Source organism: Neltuma alba, unplaced genomic scaffold (genome assembly GCF_004799145.2).
Source record: "Neltuma alba isolate B1F8T4 unplaced genomic scaffold, ASM479914v2 tig00004111_pilon, whole genome shotgun sequence".
NCBI classification, from domain to species: domain Eukaryota; kingdom Viridiplantae; phylum Streptophyta; class Magnoliopsida; order Fabales; family Fabaceae; genus Neltuma; species Neltuma alba.
In genome coordinates, this window is record NW_021633569.1 from 27,442 (window position 1) to 43,407 (window position 15,966).

Below are 15,966 nucleotides of genomic sequence, written 5' to 3' on the forward strand. Positions count from 1 at the left end.
TTTCTGACGGATCCCCACGTTGTTATTTTACAAACTATCGTGGTCAATCCAGCTAGCTCTTTGAAAAAAAAACAGAGAGAGAGAGAGAGATCCTCCGAAGGCCGAGAATAGGATCAATATTCGTTCTGTCACGAGGTGGCACATGTAGGGGAGAAGGCTAACAACTATGTTGATAAGCTACACACATGCACATAATATTTGGTACTGGCTCATTGTTGGTAACCTAATCAGTGTGTATATGTGGTCATTACTGTTATTTTATTGGTAACCTAATTTTAAATGCGGGTGGTTATTATACATATTCCACTGTGTCTCAGGTTCACATGCATGCTGGGGTTTAGTTGATATATACTTCCGCGCCTAAATAAATTTTATATATGGTGTGGCGGCGTCCACTGTCAGATGGCGATTGAATTAAATACGGCATTTTTAATTTTTTAGAGAGAGAAGATATTTTGACTAGTTTTGCGGTGGGTTTCGCCTCATCGATCACAATTAAAATATCTCAATCATGCTAAACCGTATATAAACCATCCGGTGACCACACCCGACCCCCAATACTAATGACGGGTCATTTGGATGAATTGACTTGAAACAATATGGAATGAATGCATGTTTTAATTTACATTAAGAATAAGGAAATATTCAAGGAGAAGTTTTTCTTAGCTCTTAGTCGCATGAGATAATTAGTTTTTAGACTGAATTTATGGTCATTAATTTATCCTGGTGTTGCGTAGGAAATGAAACAAAATCTCTCTCTTGTTTTTGGAAAAAATATTGTTTGACTCTTTTCTGCCAATAATTATTTGATTCTCGTATCCTCTGATATGTGTTACCGAAAATTCTTTACTGATATTGATCGATCATTACTAAAATTAATTTGCCCGCTAATAATGCATTCATTCTCTCATAGAGAAAAAAATTGCAATTAAATTGTTAGATTTGCTGTCATTTCGCACTAATTTAAATGGTAAAAGTATGATGTAAGTAAAAGCCTAGGATTCAAATCTTTTGAAATTAAACAGATTAAAAAAATCATATTTGCTGAAGTCAGTCACTCAATTTTATTTTTCAATCCAATAATAATAATCTAACTCCATATACGCGTGGATGAAGAAATTGACTCTCCAATGGTAGAGAGCCAATTCGTTAATTATAGAGAATTACACTCATCACGTTCACAGCTCTCTTCCCCCTCCCCCCTTCTCTCTCTCTCTCTCTCTCTCGCGTGTGTGCTCGCATCTACTAATAGGCAGAGATCAGAAGCGTGTGTGAGTATATATAGGTGGTTGGCAAGTCACGAAAAGGCTTTGGGAACCTGCAGAACCAGGGTAGAGCTTTTCAAGATGGAGCAGAAGGAGAAGTTGGTAGTGAAGTGTCGGTGGTGGTGGCTCCTAGCACTATTACTTTTAACGGCGGCTTTGGGCGGCGCCCAGGGAGGCAATGTCACCTACGACGGCAGGTCTTTAATCATCAACGGTGAACATAAAATCCTTTTCTCCGGTTCAATTCACTATCCTCGCAGCACTCCCGAGGTAGTTTCCCTTATCAGTACTTTATATCATATTCATCGCCATGCTAGTTTCTTCTGGTCTCTTCATAAATCATCATCTATATTGTTTGGGATGCTGAGTTAAAAGAATATGAACTCCACGAGAGAGGCAAATAAAAGATGATCGTACTATACTCGTATGGAGTCATATATTCTTAACGTCTTGGTTAGGTGAGAAACTTAACTTGTGTCGCCCGCAAAACCATGGCCTTATTAATTTGACATAATTCAGAGATCAAGACTAATTAATTATCTGAAGCATCGTGTTTAGCTAGACAGACGCTCACTCTCTATAATGAGATTCACAAAAGTCTCAGACATGGCGAGCTGCTTCCATACGGTGTTTTTATTGTTTTGTCATGCTGCCGCGAATCTGACAGCTTGGCCTTCTACATCAAAATTCTATTCAGTATGCCTTGCTGTGTGTTCTTCTCATATTATATATTCGGACGCCGTTATTTCATTTTTAAAGTTTATCTAAATTTTATTCTGACCCAGCTGTTTTAAATATTAGTTTCGACCGTATTATTTTATTTTTTCTAAAATTACCGTTTTGTCCTCAAAATGATTACCTTCTAAATTTTGGTCCTGTTTAAATTTCTAAATTTATTTTCTTGATTGTTTCTTTTTGAATAATTTTCGTCGTTTGATTGATTTGCCAAAATCGAGTTCAGGATATGCTTCTCAATTCAGTCCGTCAACACAATTAAAATAAATATTTATTTCAAAGAATCACATTTATTTAATTTAAAAGACCAAATAGTGAGTCATAATTGCTAGGACAAAACATTTTTTTAATAAGATAGGACAAAACATTTTGCTTTTGGGAGATTGGACGGAGACACAACGCTTATAAGTTCGCCATGACGCGCGCGCGCGCGCGCGCTTTCTCTTTCGTTTGGAAAATTAAGAGCCAGTTTACGAACATAATTTTTTTGGATTAAAAAAAAACTTGAAACTTGAAATTCGTACCAAGATCAGGTTTATGAATATCATCAGTTTTGACTAATTACCATGTACAAGTTAAACCCTTGCCGGAAGTCAAAGCCGTCATTGACTGGAGTGAAGGCTGGCGTCCGTTGCCTTGGCTTATGTTGCAATTTGTAGAATCACATTTTTTTCCTTAAATTTCCTTCTTTAGATATGTAACTAAATAATGGGCATCAAGGTAAAAGCCTAGGTTTTTTTTTTAACAGATGTGGCCTTCCTTAATTTCCAAAGCCAAGGAGGGAGGCATAGATGTCATTCAAACTTACGTATTTTGGAACCTTCACGAGCCCCAACAAGGCCAGGTGACCTCCTCATTCTTCCCTCATCCTCTTTTCACTTCGGCCGGTTTTAATTTATACATAAACAGAGTGACGAATACTATATATCCTTGTGTTGATTTGCTGCAGTATGACTTCAGTGGAAGGCGGGATGTAGTGAGGTTCATTAAGGAGATCCAAGCACGAGGTCTATATGTCACCCTCAGAATTGGACCTTACATTGAGAGTGAATGGACTTATGGGTTGGACCTTCCCACAGCCTAATCATTGCTTTGTCACCAAACAAAATCAAAACTTGTTCTCTTCCACTAATTATGCTTCTATTGGTGCAGAGGTTTACCCGTTTGGTTACATGACATTCCGGGCATTGTTTTTAGATCAGATAATGAGCCATTCAAGGTGTTCACTCTTCTAGCTACTCTGTAACTTGAGCTACACAATACAAGTGGTTCGATCACTCAAAATCCTTTCTGTTCCATGAATGGCAGTATCAAATGCAAAAGTTCACTACCAAAATAGTAAACTTGATGAAATCCCACAATCTTTATGCTTCACAAGGAGGGCCTATCATACTATCACAGGTTTCAAGCTTTGCCAGAATAAAACTTGGCTGTAATGTAGTATGATATGCTTATGCCATTTTCTGCCTGGTTTAATTCATATTTTCCATGCAATGCAGATCGAGAACGAGTATGCTAATGTTGAAGCGGCTTTTCACGAAAGAGGACCAAGCTATGTTCGTTGGGCAGCACAAATGGCCGTGGGGCTTCACACTGGTGTGCCCTGGGCTATGTGCAAGCAAGATGATGCTCCTGGTCCAGTGGTGCGTTTTACAGTCTCATTTTCATGGAATTATCACCAATTCATTGTAAACATGTTAGCAACTAGCTAATTATGTGATGTACCTTTAATAGATCAACGCGTGCAATGGTATGGAATGTGGAAACACTTTCAAGGGACCTAACTCGCCTCATAAACCTTCAATCTGGACAGAGAACTGGACAAGTTTGTACGTTCTAGTGGATCTCTTCGTTTCATTTACAGCTTAATTAGTCAAAATAGACACCAAAGTGTATAAGTTGACTCATGCCTTTTAGTTTACTTGGAAATGTGAAGCTATCAAGCCTTTGGTAACGAACCATACTTGAGATCAGCTGAAAATATTGCGTATAATGTTGCCTTGTTCATTGCAAAGAAAGGAAGCTACGTCAACTACTATATGGTAATGACTGTCATCTCCGCTAAACAACTAAGCAGTAAACGTGTGAACTCTCTTTTAAATTATGGGTTTGATCCAGTACCATGGAGGAACAAATTTTGGAAGAACAGCTGCCGCTTTTATGATTACGGCTTATTATGATGAAGCTCCTCTAGATGAATATGGTACATTTCTCTTCTTTCTCAGAATATATAACTGCAGAATTTCAAATCACTTCATGACTATCTATTTTTCATGTGACTAGGTTTAATTAGGCAGCCAAAGTGGGGTCATCTTAGAGACCTACATGCTGCAATCAAGTCCTGCTCAAAAACTTTGCTTTCTGCCACCCAGACTACGCTCAGCTTGGGCAGGCAACAAGAAGTAAGATAACAAAATATAACTTTTGGGCATTATCTGATAATTAATGACCTCATTTTATACCTGAAACAAAATTAATCCTTGGTCATCCTATCTTCTTCAGGCCTATGTCTTCAGAAAGAGCAAAACACAATGTGCTGCCTTTCTGGAAAATAGAGAAAATAAAGAAGTCACTGTCCCATTTTTTAGAATTCCATATAAACTGCCTCCAAAATCAATTAGCATTCTCCCAGATTGCAGGCGTGTGGCCTTCAATACTGCCAAAGTAAGAATTTAAATGCTCGGTTTCTAAATTTTAAGAAAACGCTTAAAGCAAGGAGAAAAAAAGGCACTTCTTACTTATGAGCTGCTTTTGTAGGTAAGTGCAAAACACAGTACCAGAACAATGAACCCTGTAGTACATTTTAAATCAGCACAACAATGGGAATTGTACAAAGAAGCCATCCCTAACTTCGCTCGTACTACCCCAAGAGCAAACGGGCTAGTAGATCAGATCAGCACGGCAAAAGATAAATCTGACTATCTGTGGTATACTCTCAGGTAATCAGAAACAAAAGTAAATTGCATGAACTTCATGCACATTTTTTGTTACCTTAACTAAAATTTTTCATGCACTAATATGCCTGTTGCCAATCTTGCTCGACCAGGTTTCGTCACTCAAGTTCTCGATCATTTCTTAGTGCATTTAGCCAGGGACATGTTTTGCATGCATTTGTCAATGGAGTTTTAGCAGGCAAGCCCTAAATCGCCACGCTCTTTCATAGATTGACAACATAAAATTGATCAAATGATGATCATATTCAGGATTTATATCTCTGTTATGAGAATGAACAGTTATTGATTATATGTAAAGCATAGCCTAGGAAGTTGTAATTTCAGATTATCTATGTAGGCAGATGTGAATTGGAGTTAAAATAGACATTATCTGGAGATAACATGCCGCGAGAGTAATGATTGGTTTGGCCACAAGCTTACTTCTTTCATCTTTACAACAGTGTATTTTACTGATCTTTCCTCCTCTCAATTTATAGGTTCTGCACATGGAACTCACAACGATGTACCTTTCACCATGGAGCGCAATATCAAATTGAGAAAAGGAATCAACCATATCTCGTTCCTCAGCGCAACAGTTGGATTGCCGGTACTAGTGTCCTTGTTTTTAACAGTCCCTTTTCTCATATATATGTGTACGTTACATGTTGGATTAACATGCAAAATAAGATTTGACAGTAGAGATAAAGAAAGCTTTTGAATAACATGACATAAGCCTTCTATTTTCACATAAAGGACTCTGGAGCATTCCTTGAACGCAAAGTTGCTGGTTTGCGCAATGTCAGAGTAGATGGCAGAGATTTCACTCATCATACCTGGGGATATCAGGTGATTAACTCTAAAGCTACATAACAACATAACTCAGAAGACTACTGGGAAACATGATCTCTAATCTTTATTTTTTAATTAGAAATCGAGTGCGTGCGCGTTTTTTCTATCGTAAAGGTAATTTTGCTTCATTACGTGCTTATGTTTAAGTTTTGAATGAAGGTTGGGTTACTAGGAGAAAAGCTGCAAATCTATACAGTTACAGGATCAAGAAAAGTTCAGTGGAAAAGGCTTGGAAGGCTACATCCATTGACGTGGTATAAGGTAAGAGTACTTCTGAACCATTTAATTCAATTAATTAAATCCATCGTGCACAGAAAAACTAACAGGAAATCCAAATAGCTATAGTTCTTCTCCTAATGCTTTGTGCTCGAGTCTGTCATTCCCTTTTTCTTCCATTCACCCTCTCTTAGTGAGGGATTTTTATTGTATTCCACTAAACTTTTTGCAGACCACATTTGATGCACCGCCAGGAAATAATCCGGTCGCGCTTGATCTTGGTTCAATGGGGAAGGGTGAAGTTTGGGTTAATGGAGAGAGTATTGGCCGATATTGGGTATCATTCGTCACTGCGAAAGGGAAACCTTCACAGAGATGGTACGTTCCTCTGTCACTGATCTTTTTGTGTTAAGTTATCATACTGACTAGTGTTTGACATTTACTTACAAAACTATATAATTGGGGAAAAAAAATGTTCAGGTACCATATCCCTCGATCCCTCCTGAAACCTTCTGGAAACCTACTAATTCTGTTTGAAGAAGAAACAGGGAACCCTCGTGGGATTTCTCTGGACACTGTAACATGGTCATGACATATATATCATCACGCATCTGGATTGAAGTAAATGCTCTATATATCCTCAGCCATGCAAGTGTGTTTACGTGTCATTGGTCGTTCTGCTTTAAGGTTATCAAAAAAGGCGTCTTCGCCTTGTTACGTGATGTAATGTACGCTACAGAGAGACTGCGATTCTCTCTATCTCTTGTATTTGGATTAGGATTTTGATTTTTTATCCCAAAAATTTGAAATAACAAGCCTCCATAGAGACGAGCAAAATTGTCTTCTTCACCACCAATAATTTGTTTTCCAAACTTGTATTTACCTTTGGTGAAAGAGTTGGATTTACCTTTGTATCTAATTCTTTAACAGTTTCTGTTCATTCATCATTAATGGAGTTCAAAATTTCATCTTATTCTCATTCTATATTTGATGCATCGGGAGATCTTTACGCACGTTTCATAATATACAATCATTAACAAATTTGACATGAATAGTTTATGACTTGTCATCACTTACTGGCGTATGGAAATAGTAAGTGATCAGCGGGATGATTCAACAATCATCAACAGGGAAAATAAACATCAAAATATTGGATTTACATGCACAGTTAATTCCTTTTACAAATGACTAGAGGGGGCTTAGAAGAAATCAGTTACATTGTTCATTACTAACATTAACGACGGTTGTAGGCATCAGATGATGTCTGCATCTCCCTCACAACCGAGCATCTCAGGGATAGGGTATGGCAACGGCCGACCAGTTTATCGACAAAAGTTGGGTTGTACCAGATCGAAGAAGTTTACATTGCTCCATAGAATGTGAAGGCGTGGTAATGCCCTGAACTTCCCGAGAGTACAAGAGTCTAAGGTTTTTCACAATCTATTCATAAATTTCATATGTCGGCATGCCGAATATAAATATCTCTATCTTCTTCATCCACGAAGATCTAGGAACTTGATGAAATTTGAATCTTGGAATTACAGTACATTCAAATTCACACGGAGAACCGCAAGAAATTACGGATACTTGCCGTCCCCTATTCTGGAAATGATATGTCGGCTAAATCGTCTCTGTAGGGAACACGACCCAACTCCAATTGCCCATTAGGATTCATCAACCCCTTTTCCATGTGGGTTTGTACTACTGGGTCGTTCTTCGTCTCAATATATGTCTTTACGGTGTCTTTTCTAACGGTTAGGTAAAGTACCGCCATGACGTACGTTGCCATTAAAGGAAACACTATGATCCCAATGAACACTTTTGCAACCTTAGGTAGACTGCTATGAATTAGCCAACTCACGAACCCTGTAATGAGGTAGTACACATTGATTCCAATTATCCCTGTCCCGAGAATCCATGACATGACTATGATCTGTACACAAGTTTTGCCACTTTTTTATTCAATTTTGATTTTGATTTTGATGCACAATGGATCACATAAAGGCGAAAGCGAAAGAAGAACAACTCACGATGATCGAATTCTTGTGAGGACCCATCTTGGTGCTGCTGCTGCTAAACTTGAGAAGTGGGATCAAAGCGAATGGAAGCTCAAATGAAAGTATCATCTGCAAAATCATTTTCATGAACAAAGTCACGAATTTGACACTAGCACCCAAAGTGTGAGCTTTGATGATAAAGGAATGACAAAGTTTGAAATCGCAAACCGAGGCAATGATGATAAGTCGTCCTGCCCCAGATGATCCACCAATAATGGAGACAATAAGACTAGGAGTTATTGCAATAGACCTAGTGACCAAATTCCTAATCCATTTTTTCATCTTGAGGTCCAAGAAACCCTATAGAACCAAACAAGCCAGCCAATTTCAGGAAACAATAGTCTCCCACAAAAATAATGGTTGGAGAGGACGATGATAATGATTGTGGATTGACCTGCATAATGTATTGCCCAGCATATGTGCCAGTAATAGTAGAGCTTTGGCCAGAGGCAAGTAGCGCAACCGCGTAAATGATTGAGCTGGACCGTCCCAGAACATTCTACAAATACAAACGATGAAAATGAAGGATGGCCGGGAATTAAGTGGCTAACGGGGATTAAATTCGATGTAGTGATTGGATTGAAATTATGGAACTGCGGGAACCTCGAGGAGGAAAGAAGCAGAGTTAAGAGTAAGATCGCTGCAACGATCTGCATTTTCCTCAGAAATGTCAGGGGCGGAACAAACAGTGCCAGATACGGAAATTACTGCCACATTGATTAGAAACGCTATAAGGAGTGCAATTCCACTCTCTATCAGAAAGTATCTACATGCATCCTGCATTGGAAATCAATAAAACTTCATCAGTGACGTAATCAAATGAGATAACTTGTTTTGAAAACTAATCATATCTGGGGAGAAAAAAAATTAAAATTGCATACATTAACGCCACGCACTGTAGAGGGTACTTGTCTAGAAAGCACAAGAGCAGAATGAAGGAAGATGTTGTGGCTGCATGAGTGAGGTGAAAAGAGATGAAAATGAAGGAGGAGAAGATGGTAATATTAATGGGGGGAAGGGGAAGGGGAGGATACGTACGGCATAACAAGAGCACCTAGAAGGGCAATAGCGTCGGCTGTGGCTGAATGACCACTGAGTTTGGGCACAAGCATGCCTTTCACTACATCAGAAGCTGCTGGCTTTACGTAGCTCATTTCTCCCCAGAAACATCCCGCCATTATAAACACTAGCATTGATATCACCGTTTCCAGCTTCCTCACCTTATCATCCCAAGTGCAGATTAAATAAATAAGATCAGATCAAGCTAACTATGGGGGAAAAATATGCTAGAATAGTAGTTTACCCCAAATGTCTGCAGACCCAGGAGCAAGAGAGTGCTGAAACCAGTTAACAGAACTCCGGCCCATAGTGGGATGTGGAAGAGGATGTTGAGAGCAAAGGCGGTGCCAATTACTGCCACACAAGGTTGCACATATATAAAATTAAAGCTAATACAAGAAGAGTACAGATAGATATATAAAGCAAACATTAATGAATTAAGCAGTACCTTCGGGGATGTCAGCGGCTATGACGGCAGACTCGGCTAACAACCATAAGCAATACTTGACCAACAAGGGATACTCCGCTTTACATAATTCCGAAAGGTGTTTGCCTAATTCCCAGAGATTCAAACATATATCACCCTCAAAAATGTTTTTTCACGTACATATGTACATGTATCATACGTGTTAGTGTTATATATGCACAAGAGAATAATTAATTACCAGTGCTTACGCCGAGGTTCGCGGCCAACGACTGAATAATGAGAGCAAAGATGAGTCCAATAAAAATCACCCACAGCAGCTGCAAATCGTAGCAACCAAGTCATCAATAGAAAATTCTATGGGCGCCCACGTCCAACTTGATCTGTTCCATCATACACTGTGCAATTACGTACACTCATGCACGTAAATGGACGTCTGTGTGTATGGCAATAAGCTTTTAGTAAGTTTAAATTACATGGCTGATTTGGTTCAATTTTGAACAATCATGATTGCATTATCAATAAAAATCCTTCCACTCCTTTTCATTCTTTCTTTAGACGGCAGCTCTGAAATGGAACCAAATGGACCCTATACTTGTGAGTGTTAACGGGTGCTGCAAATTTGTTGGGACTTTGATATATAAGGTACCTCATATCTGTGGTTGGCTCCGGCTTGGAGATCAGTTTCCACTGCGATGACGATGAGTGATGACTATTTTAGCCATAAGCAGACACAACATACACGAGCAACAAAGTAGAGAGAGAAATTAACTAAATGGTCGAAGAAGAGAGAAGAAAGAGAATTACGGTTTCCAGGATCAAGGTAAGCCAAAGAGACCAAGAAACCCGGACCTACAAATGCCAGGAACTTCCTCCACGCTGGTGGTTCCTGTTTCATTTGCAACACTACTATTAACCACACAGCCTAATTAACAGCCAGCTGCTAGATATATTGCCCGCACATACATACATATAAAGGTAGCTATACCCAAATTATGATTGCAGGAAGGGGTAGTATACTGGGGAGATAGAGTATGAAATGATCAAAACCTGGTGATTTGACTCAGCATTTAGGGTAGATAATGGAAGAGATGCCTTCAAGACTGCTTTGTGATTGGCAGCTTCAAGATGCTGCTGTGGGCTTCCCATTGAAGGATGTATACACTGGTAATTAATCAAGTTTTCTTACTGGTTTTGTGGGAGTGAAGAAACAAGATTGGAAAAGGGATTATACAGTTAGAGTTCAAAATGAAGTTGAAAACGTTCCATGAGTTTCATATGTCAGCCTTCGGCACGTCACTGTCTGCTTGCATAGCAGACAAGAAATACAATACAAATACAGAAAACGGATTCACTATCAGCTTATCTTCCCCATCCACAGTACTGTCAAGTGGGTGATTTATTTATCATTTATCGAACCAAAAAATACTCTGACGCTACCTCTTCACTGAATTCCATTTCTATATTTCTTTGATTTTTTTTTGACAACTTGTATATTTCTCTGATTGGATTATATATATATATATATATATATATATGTTTGTGTGAAAAATAAGGAGTAATACTGCCGCTTGCACTATTTTGTGCGTTGGAGGGCTAATCCATCATGACTTTGTATCGGTCATTTCATATATACTACAAAATTCTAAAATTTGTGCCAGGTAAAAATATTTCTTTTATTTCACAATGTAAATTTCCTAATAAAATCAACTCTGAGAATGAAATTAAACTCATAACTTTATTTTTTTTTAATTTGAAATACAGAGTCATGTGTTGCCTGGGATATATATAATAATACTCATTCGGTTCTAAATAAAAAACCTATTTTATAATATAATTTACACTACAAAATAGGTTTTATATTTAGGACCGGAGGAGTATCATTATAAAATTAATTTTACAATCCATTCAAATTTAATGTTGAATAACTTAAAGTTAAATTAATTAATCATTAAAATATTTAAAACCTGGGAGGCCCTCAAATTTTCAAGAAACAGGCGAGGTACATATTTTGCACAGGTAAATGATAAGGATAGGCTATGAAAATCCAATTATGTTCTGAAGAACCCCGCTATCCTCGGCGATAACGCAAGTAGTAAAATAGGATGGGTGATGAGGATTAAAAGTGACCTTCAATTTCTTTTAAGTTTTGTGACCAATTTCTTGGTCTCATATGCAGTTGATGATGAAAGTAAGGATCGAAAATTTAAAAGTTGGACTATATTTCAAAAGTTTGATACTTTTTTTCATAGTAAAATCTTAGACAAAATTTGGGCTCAACATTCAACTGAAGCCAAGGATGAGACGCTTCAATTACTCGTGATATTAATGTTGGCAAGATGAACTTATATTATATTATACCCTCAGTCATTAGCCTAAACATCCCCACTTTAAGAGGCCTTCCTGTTTGGATGAAAGGGTACATTTCCTACAGCTGAGCCCACTGACGAGCCAAGTTTGATGCTATAATGCCAGACCCATCGTCATTAATTACGGGCCTCCTTTGGCCCAAAAAAATTATTTACAGGACTGGGCTTTTGTTGCGTTATAGTTATGCCTCTGTTACGGTGTTTAATAAAATTCAGGTCTCAATGTGCGTCTATTCTCAATATCTATGAGTAAAAGCAGGAGGAGGGGGAGAAATAAGTGAAGATATATAACTCCGTCGTTCCAACTTCCAATAAAGACAACTCTACAACGTCGCGCATAAGTGCGGCAATGCCCGTTGACTTCAACAGAGTATATACGAAACTTGGGTTTGAGGTTTTATTCATTAAATTCTATAGGCAGGATACCAAACACAATTACCCTTTTTCGACCCATCCGCAATGATCTAAACAACATGATGAAACTTATATTGGAACACTATAGCACAATATTCCAAGTGCCACCCGGAGAAGCACGTACACAAGATATCAGAGACACTTCTGCAGGAAAATTTTTAGAATGAACGAGCTTCGGATGTTCAATGCTGTGGTTCTGTTAAAGCGACGATTGGAATTAGGAGTGGCCTATTCAGGGAATGGGACGTCGGCTAAATCCTCTCTGTAGGGAGCATGACCCAACTGCAACTGGCCATTATCAGGATTTACGAACCCCTTTTCCATGTGGGTCTGTACTGTTGGGTCGTCCTTCGTCTCAATATATGTCTTCACAGTGTCTTTTCTTAGGGTCAAATATATCACCGCTGCAATGTAAATTGCCATCAAGGGGAAAACTATGATCCCAATGAACACATTCGCCACCTTTGGTAGGCTGCTGTGAATTAGCCAACCCACGAACCCTGTACTTAGGTAATACACATTGATTCCGATTATCCCTGCCCCCAGAATCCATGATATGATGATGATCTGCACGTAATTAATTAATTGTGTCACGTCTCATGCAATTTTGATGCACAATGAATGGAGCATATAAAGGTGAGAGAGAAAGAGATGGACTCACGATTATAGAATTCTTGTGAGGACCCATCTTGGTGCTGCTGCTGCTAAACTTGAGCAGTGGGATCAGAGCGAATGGAAGCTCAAATGAAAGTATCATCTGCAAGATCATTTATTTTAGCACAACCAAATCGAAAATGAGAGTTTTGATGAAAAATAAATATAACGATCAATTAAGTTTGAAACTATACAAACCGAGGCGATGACGATGAGCCGTCCAGCCCCAGATGATCCACCAATAAGGGAGACAATAAGACTAGGAGCTATGGCAATAGTCCGAGTCACCAGGTTCCTAATCCATTTTTTCATCCTCAAGTCCAAGAAACCCTGTACAACCAAACAAGTCAGACAATTTTATGGAAACAACACTTTATTATAATAATAACAATGGCGGGGAAGGATGATAATCATCGTAGAATGACCTGCATAATGAATTGCCCTGCATATGTGCCAGTGATAGCAGAGCTTTGGCCCGAGGCTAGCAGTGCGATGGCATAAATGGTCGAGCTGGACCGTCCCAGAACATTCTACAGATCAAAATGATGAAAATGAAGAGTGTGTGTGAGAATTTAGTGGTTGATATTTGATTAAATATGACGTAGTTATAGGATTAAAATTATGAGAATGTCGGAAACCTTGAGAAGGAAAGAAGCAGAGTTAAGAGTGAGATCGCTGCAATGATCTGCATTATCGTGAGAAAGGTTGGGGGAAGCACAAACAGTGCCAGAGACAGAGATTACTGCCACATTGATTAGAAACGCTATGAAGAGTGCAATCCCACTTTCTATTAGGAAATATCTACAAGCGTCCTGCATTATTATTAAATAAAATTTTATTAGCGACGTGATTAATTGAGACTGTTTATTTAGAAAAATTAACTAAAAAGTCAATTGTGCAGCATGAAGTTGCTATGGGAGGTAGGGAACGGAAAGGCTTACATTGATGCCACGCACGGTATTGGGGATTTTTCTAGAGAGGACGAGAGCAGAGTGGAGAAAAAGGTTGTGCCTGCAATAATTTAGCAGAGTGAACAATTAATTAAAGCTGGTGTTTAATAAATCAAATTAATTAAGATGATGAATCAGAGATTATAAGGGAGGATATGTACGGCATGACAAGAGCACCGAAAAGGGCAACGGCGTCGCCGGTGGCTCCCTGACCACTTAGTTTCGGCACAAACATGCCTTTGAGAACCCCAGAAGCTGGTGGCTTTACGTAGCTCATTTCTCCGAAGAAACATCCCGCCATAATAAACACTAGCGTTGATATCAGCAATTCCAGCTTCCTTATCTGTGTACACACACGCACACACATATATATCCATCAAATTGTATTCATTTAATCATCCTTTTCAACACAAAACTGACCTTCCAATATTATATTCTCATTTCCATAATCTCCTACCACAATCCACAACACCATATATATATATTAGTAACGTGAAATCAAAGCCTGTTTACCCCGAATCTTTGGAGACCCAGAAGCAAGAGAGTGCTCAAACCAGTCAATAGAACTCCAGCCCACACGGGGATATGGAAGAGTATGTTGAGAGCAAAGGCGGTGCCAATCACTGCCATATAAGTTTGAACAAAGGAAAACATGATTAGACAAAGGTAATTAATAATTTAATGCGACATTCTGAGTTACAGGTCATATTATATCATCAGAGAATGATCGCCAAGGAAAAATAAATTATATTCCAGAGTACCTTCAGGGATATCTGCGGCTATAACGGCAAGCTCGGCCAATAGCCATAAGCAGTACTTGACAAACCATGGATACTCCGCTTTACACAATTCCGAAAGGTGTTTACCTTGTCAATTCAAATATACATACGCACAATAAGTTATGAAACAACACGTAATGATATAAAGAAAATTTGTATCCTAATTACATGGCCATCGATCAAAGGTGAGCAAAACTGAGTGTTGGTGCTTATATTACGGAAAGAGAATAATTAAATCAATTACCTGTGCTCACGCCAAGATTTGCTGCCAAGGACTGAATGATGAGGGCGAAGATGAGCCCAATGAGAATCACCCACAGCAGCTGCTCAGATGGCAATGGCAAGAAAGTCAAGCGAAAAATTCTCATGTGCCCCGCCCCATCGATCGAATACTAATTATATATCCCTAATATTTCCCGGAATTTGATTCCTTCTTGTTTATGCATGCAATTATACATGGACCCTCGTACCGTGTACGTGGAAAATCTTTCAACTTCACCTTCATTAGCTAGTCTCTATGTATTATACATTATCTATGCTATTCAAATTTAGAACCGAATGGACTAACACATTGAGGGGTAATTCTTAAAAACAGTGAATTATATGTGTGAGTGTACTGCGAGTTTAATTTGTTGGCTTTGGATATCGATCAGGTACCTCATATCTGTGGTTAGCTCCAGCTTGGAGATCAGTTTCCACTGCAATGATGACGAGAGATGAATATTATTCATCAATTATAAGCAGACAAAGTAATTATATACACGCGCACACGCATATAAATAGAGGAGGGGGGGGGAGAGATTAAGTAGAGGTAGTCTTACAGTTTCCAGGATCAAGGTAAGCCAAGGAAACCAGGAAACCAGGACCTATAAATGCCAAAAGCTTCCTCCAACCCGCAGGTTGTTTCTGTTTCATTGCAACAACATGGTAAGTATCAAAGTAAGACATAGATGATGGCTGAAACTAGAAATGAAAGACCTGTTGCTTTGAGTCCGCATTTTGGACAGGCGGCGGAGGAGAAGCGTCCACGGCTGCTATCCGTCTGCTACCTCCAAGCTGCTCCTGCTGCTGCTGCAGGCTTCCCATTGGCCTGTGCTTCTGTGGTGAGGAAGACAAGTGTGTGTTTCAAAATGTTTGTGAGTGAAGACACAAGAAGAACGGGTTGTATTTATAGTCTAAATGAAGTTGACACCTTCCATGCATATATAATCAAAGTGATGTCCAAGTAGTATAAAACAAATTTAAGTTTCTTTCTTTGAAAA

General features: G+C 38.8%; 3 protein-coding genes across 3 annotated transcripts; 1 reads left to right on the top strand and 2 right to left on the bottom strand.

Annotated features, from left to right (window-relative positions):
- The first annotated feature begins 1,220 nt into the window (after positions 1-1,220).
- Positions 1,221-6,977, top strand: LOC114743734 (beta-galactosidase 16). Its single transcript, XM_028931952.1, has 18 exons — positions 1,221-1,535; positions 2,749-2,844; positions 2,950-3,062; positions 3,153-3,219; positions 3,309-3,401; positions 3,500-3,643; positions 3,735-3,829; positions 3,937-4,042; positions 4,119-4,203; positions 4,284-4,402; positions 4,503-4,664; positions 4,758-4,939; positions 5,047-5,132; positions 5,431-5,540; positions 5,687-5,779; positions 5,942-6,043; positions 6,231-6,376; positions 6,479-6,977. Exons 1-18 carry the CDS (start codon positions 1,347-1,349, stop codon positions 6,588-6,590), a joined length of 2,100 nt encoding a protein of 699 aa, XP_028787785.1. The 5' UTR covers positions 1,221-1,346; the 3' UTR covers positions 6,591-6,977.
- A 220-nt stretch (positions 6,978-7,197) lies between these two features.
- Positions 7,198-10,687, bottom strand: LOC114743733 (metal transporter Nramp5-like). The gene is made up of 13 exons (XM_028931951.1): positions 10,589-10,687; positions 10,346-10,427; positions 10,188-10,228; positions 9,780-9,858; positions 9,563-9,667; positions 9,359-9,468; positions 9,094-9,275; positions 8,937-9,006; positions 8,659-8,832; positions 8,450-8,554; positions 8,224-8,355; positions 8,029-8,124; positions 7,198-7,931 (listed from the first exon to the last, which is right to left on the bottom strand). The coding sequence occupies exons 1-13, from the start codon at positions 10,685-10,687 to the stop codon at positions 7,596-7,598; spliced, it is 1,611 nt and encodes a 536-aa protein (XP_028787784.1). The 3' UTR covers positions 7,198-7,595.
- Positions 10,688-12,549: 1,862 nt separating this feature from the next.
- LOC114743729 (metal transporter Nramp5-like) lies at positions 12,550-15,790 on the bottom strand. The gene is made up of 13 exons (XM_028931947.1): positions 15,683-15,790; positions 15,526-15,610; positions 15,362-15,402; positions 14,949-15,027; positions 14,687-14,791; positions 14,439-14,548; positions 14,087-14,268; positions 13,917-13,986; positions 13,614-13,787; positions 13,401-13,505; positions 13,174-13,305; positions 12,983-13,078; positions 12,550-12,888 (listed from the first exon to the last, which is right to left on the bottom strand). Exons 1-13 carry the CDS (start codon positions 15,788-15,790, stop codon positions 12,550-12,552), a joined length of 1,626 nt encoding a protein of 541 aa, XP_028787780.1.
- Between the last annotated feature and the right edge of the window lie 176 nt (positions 15,791-15,966).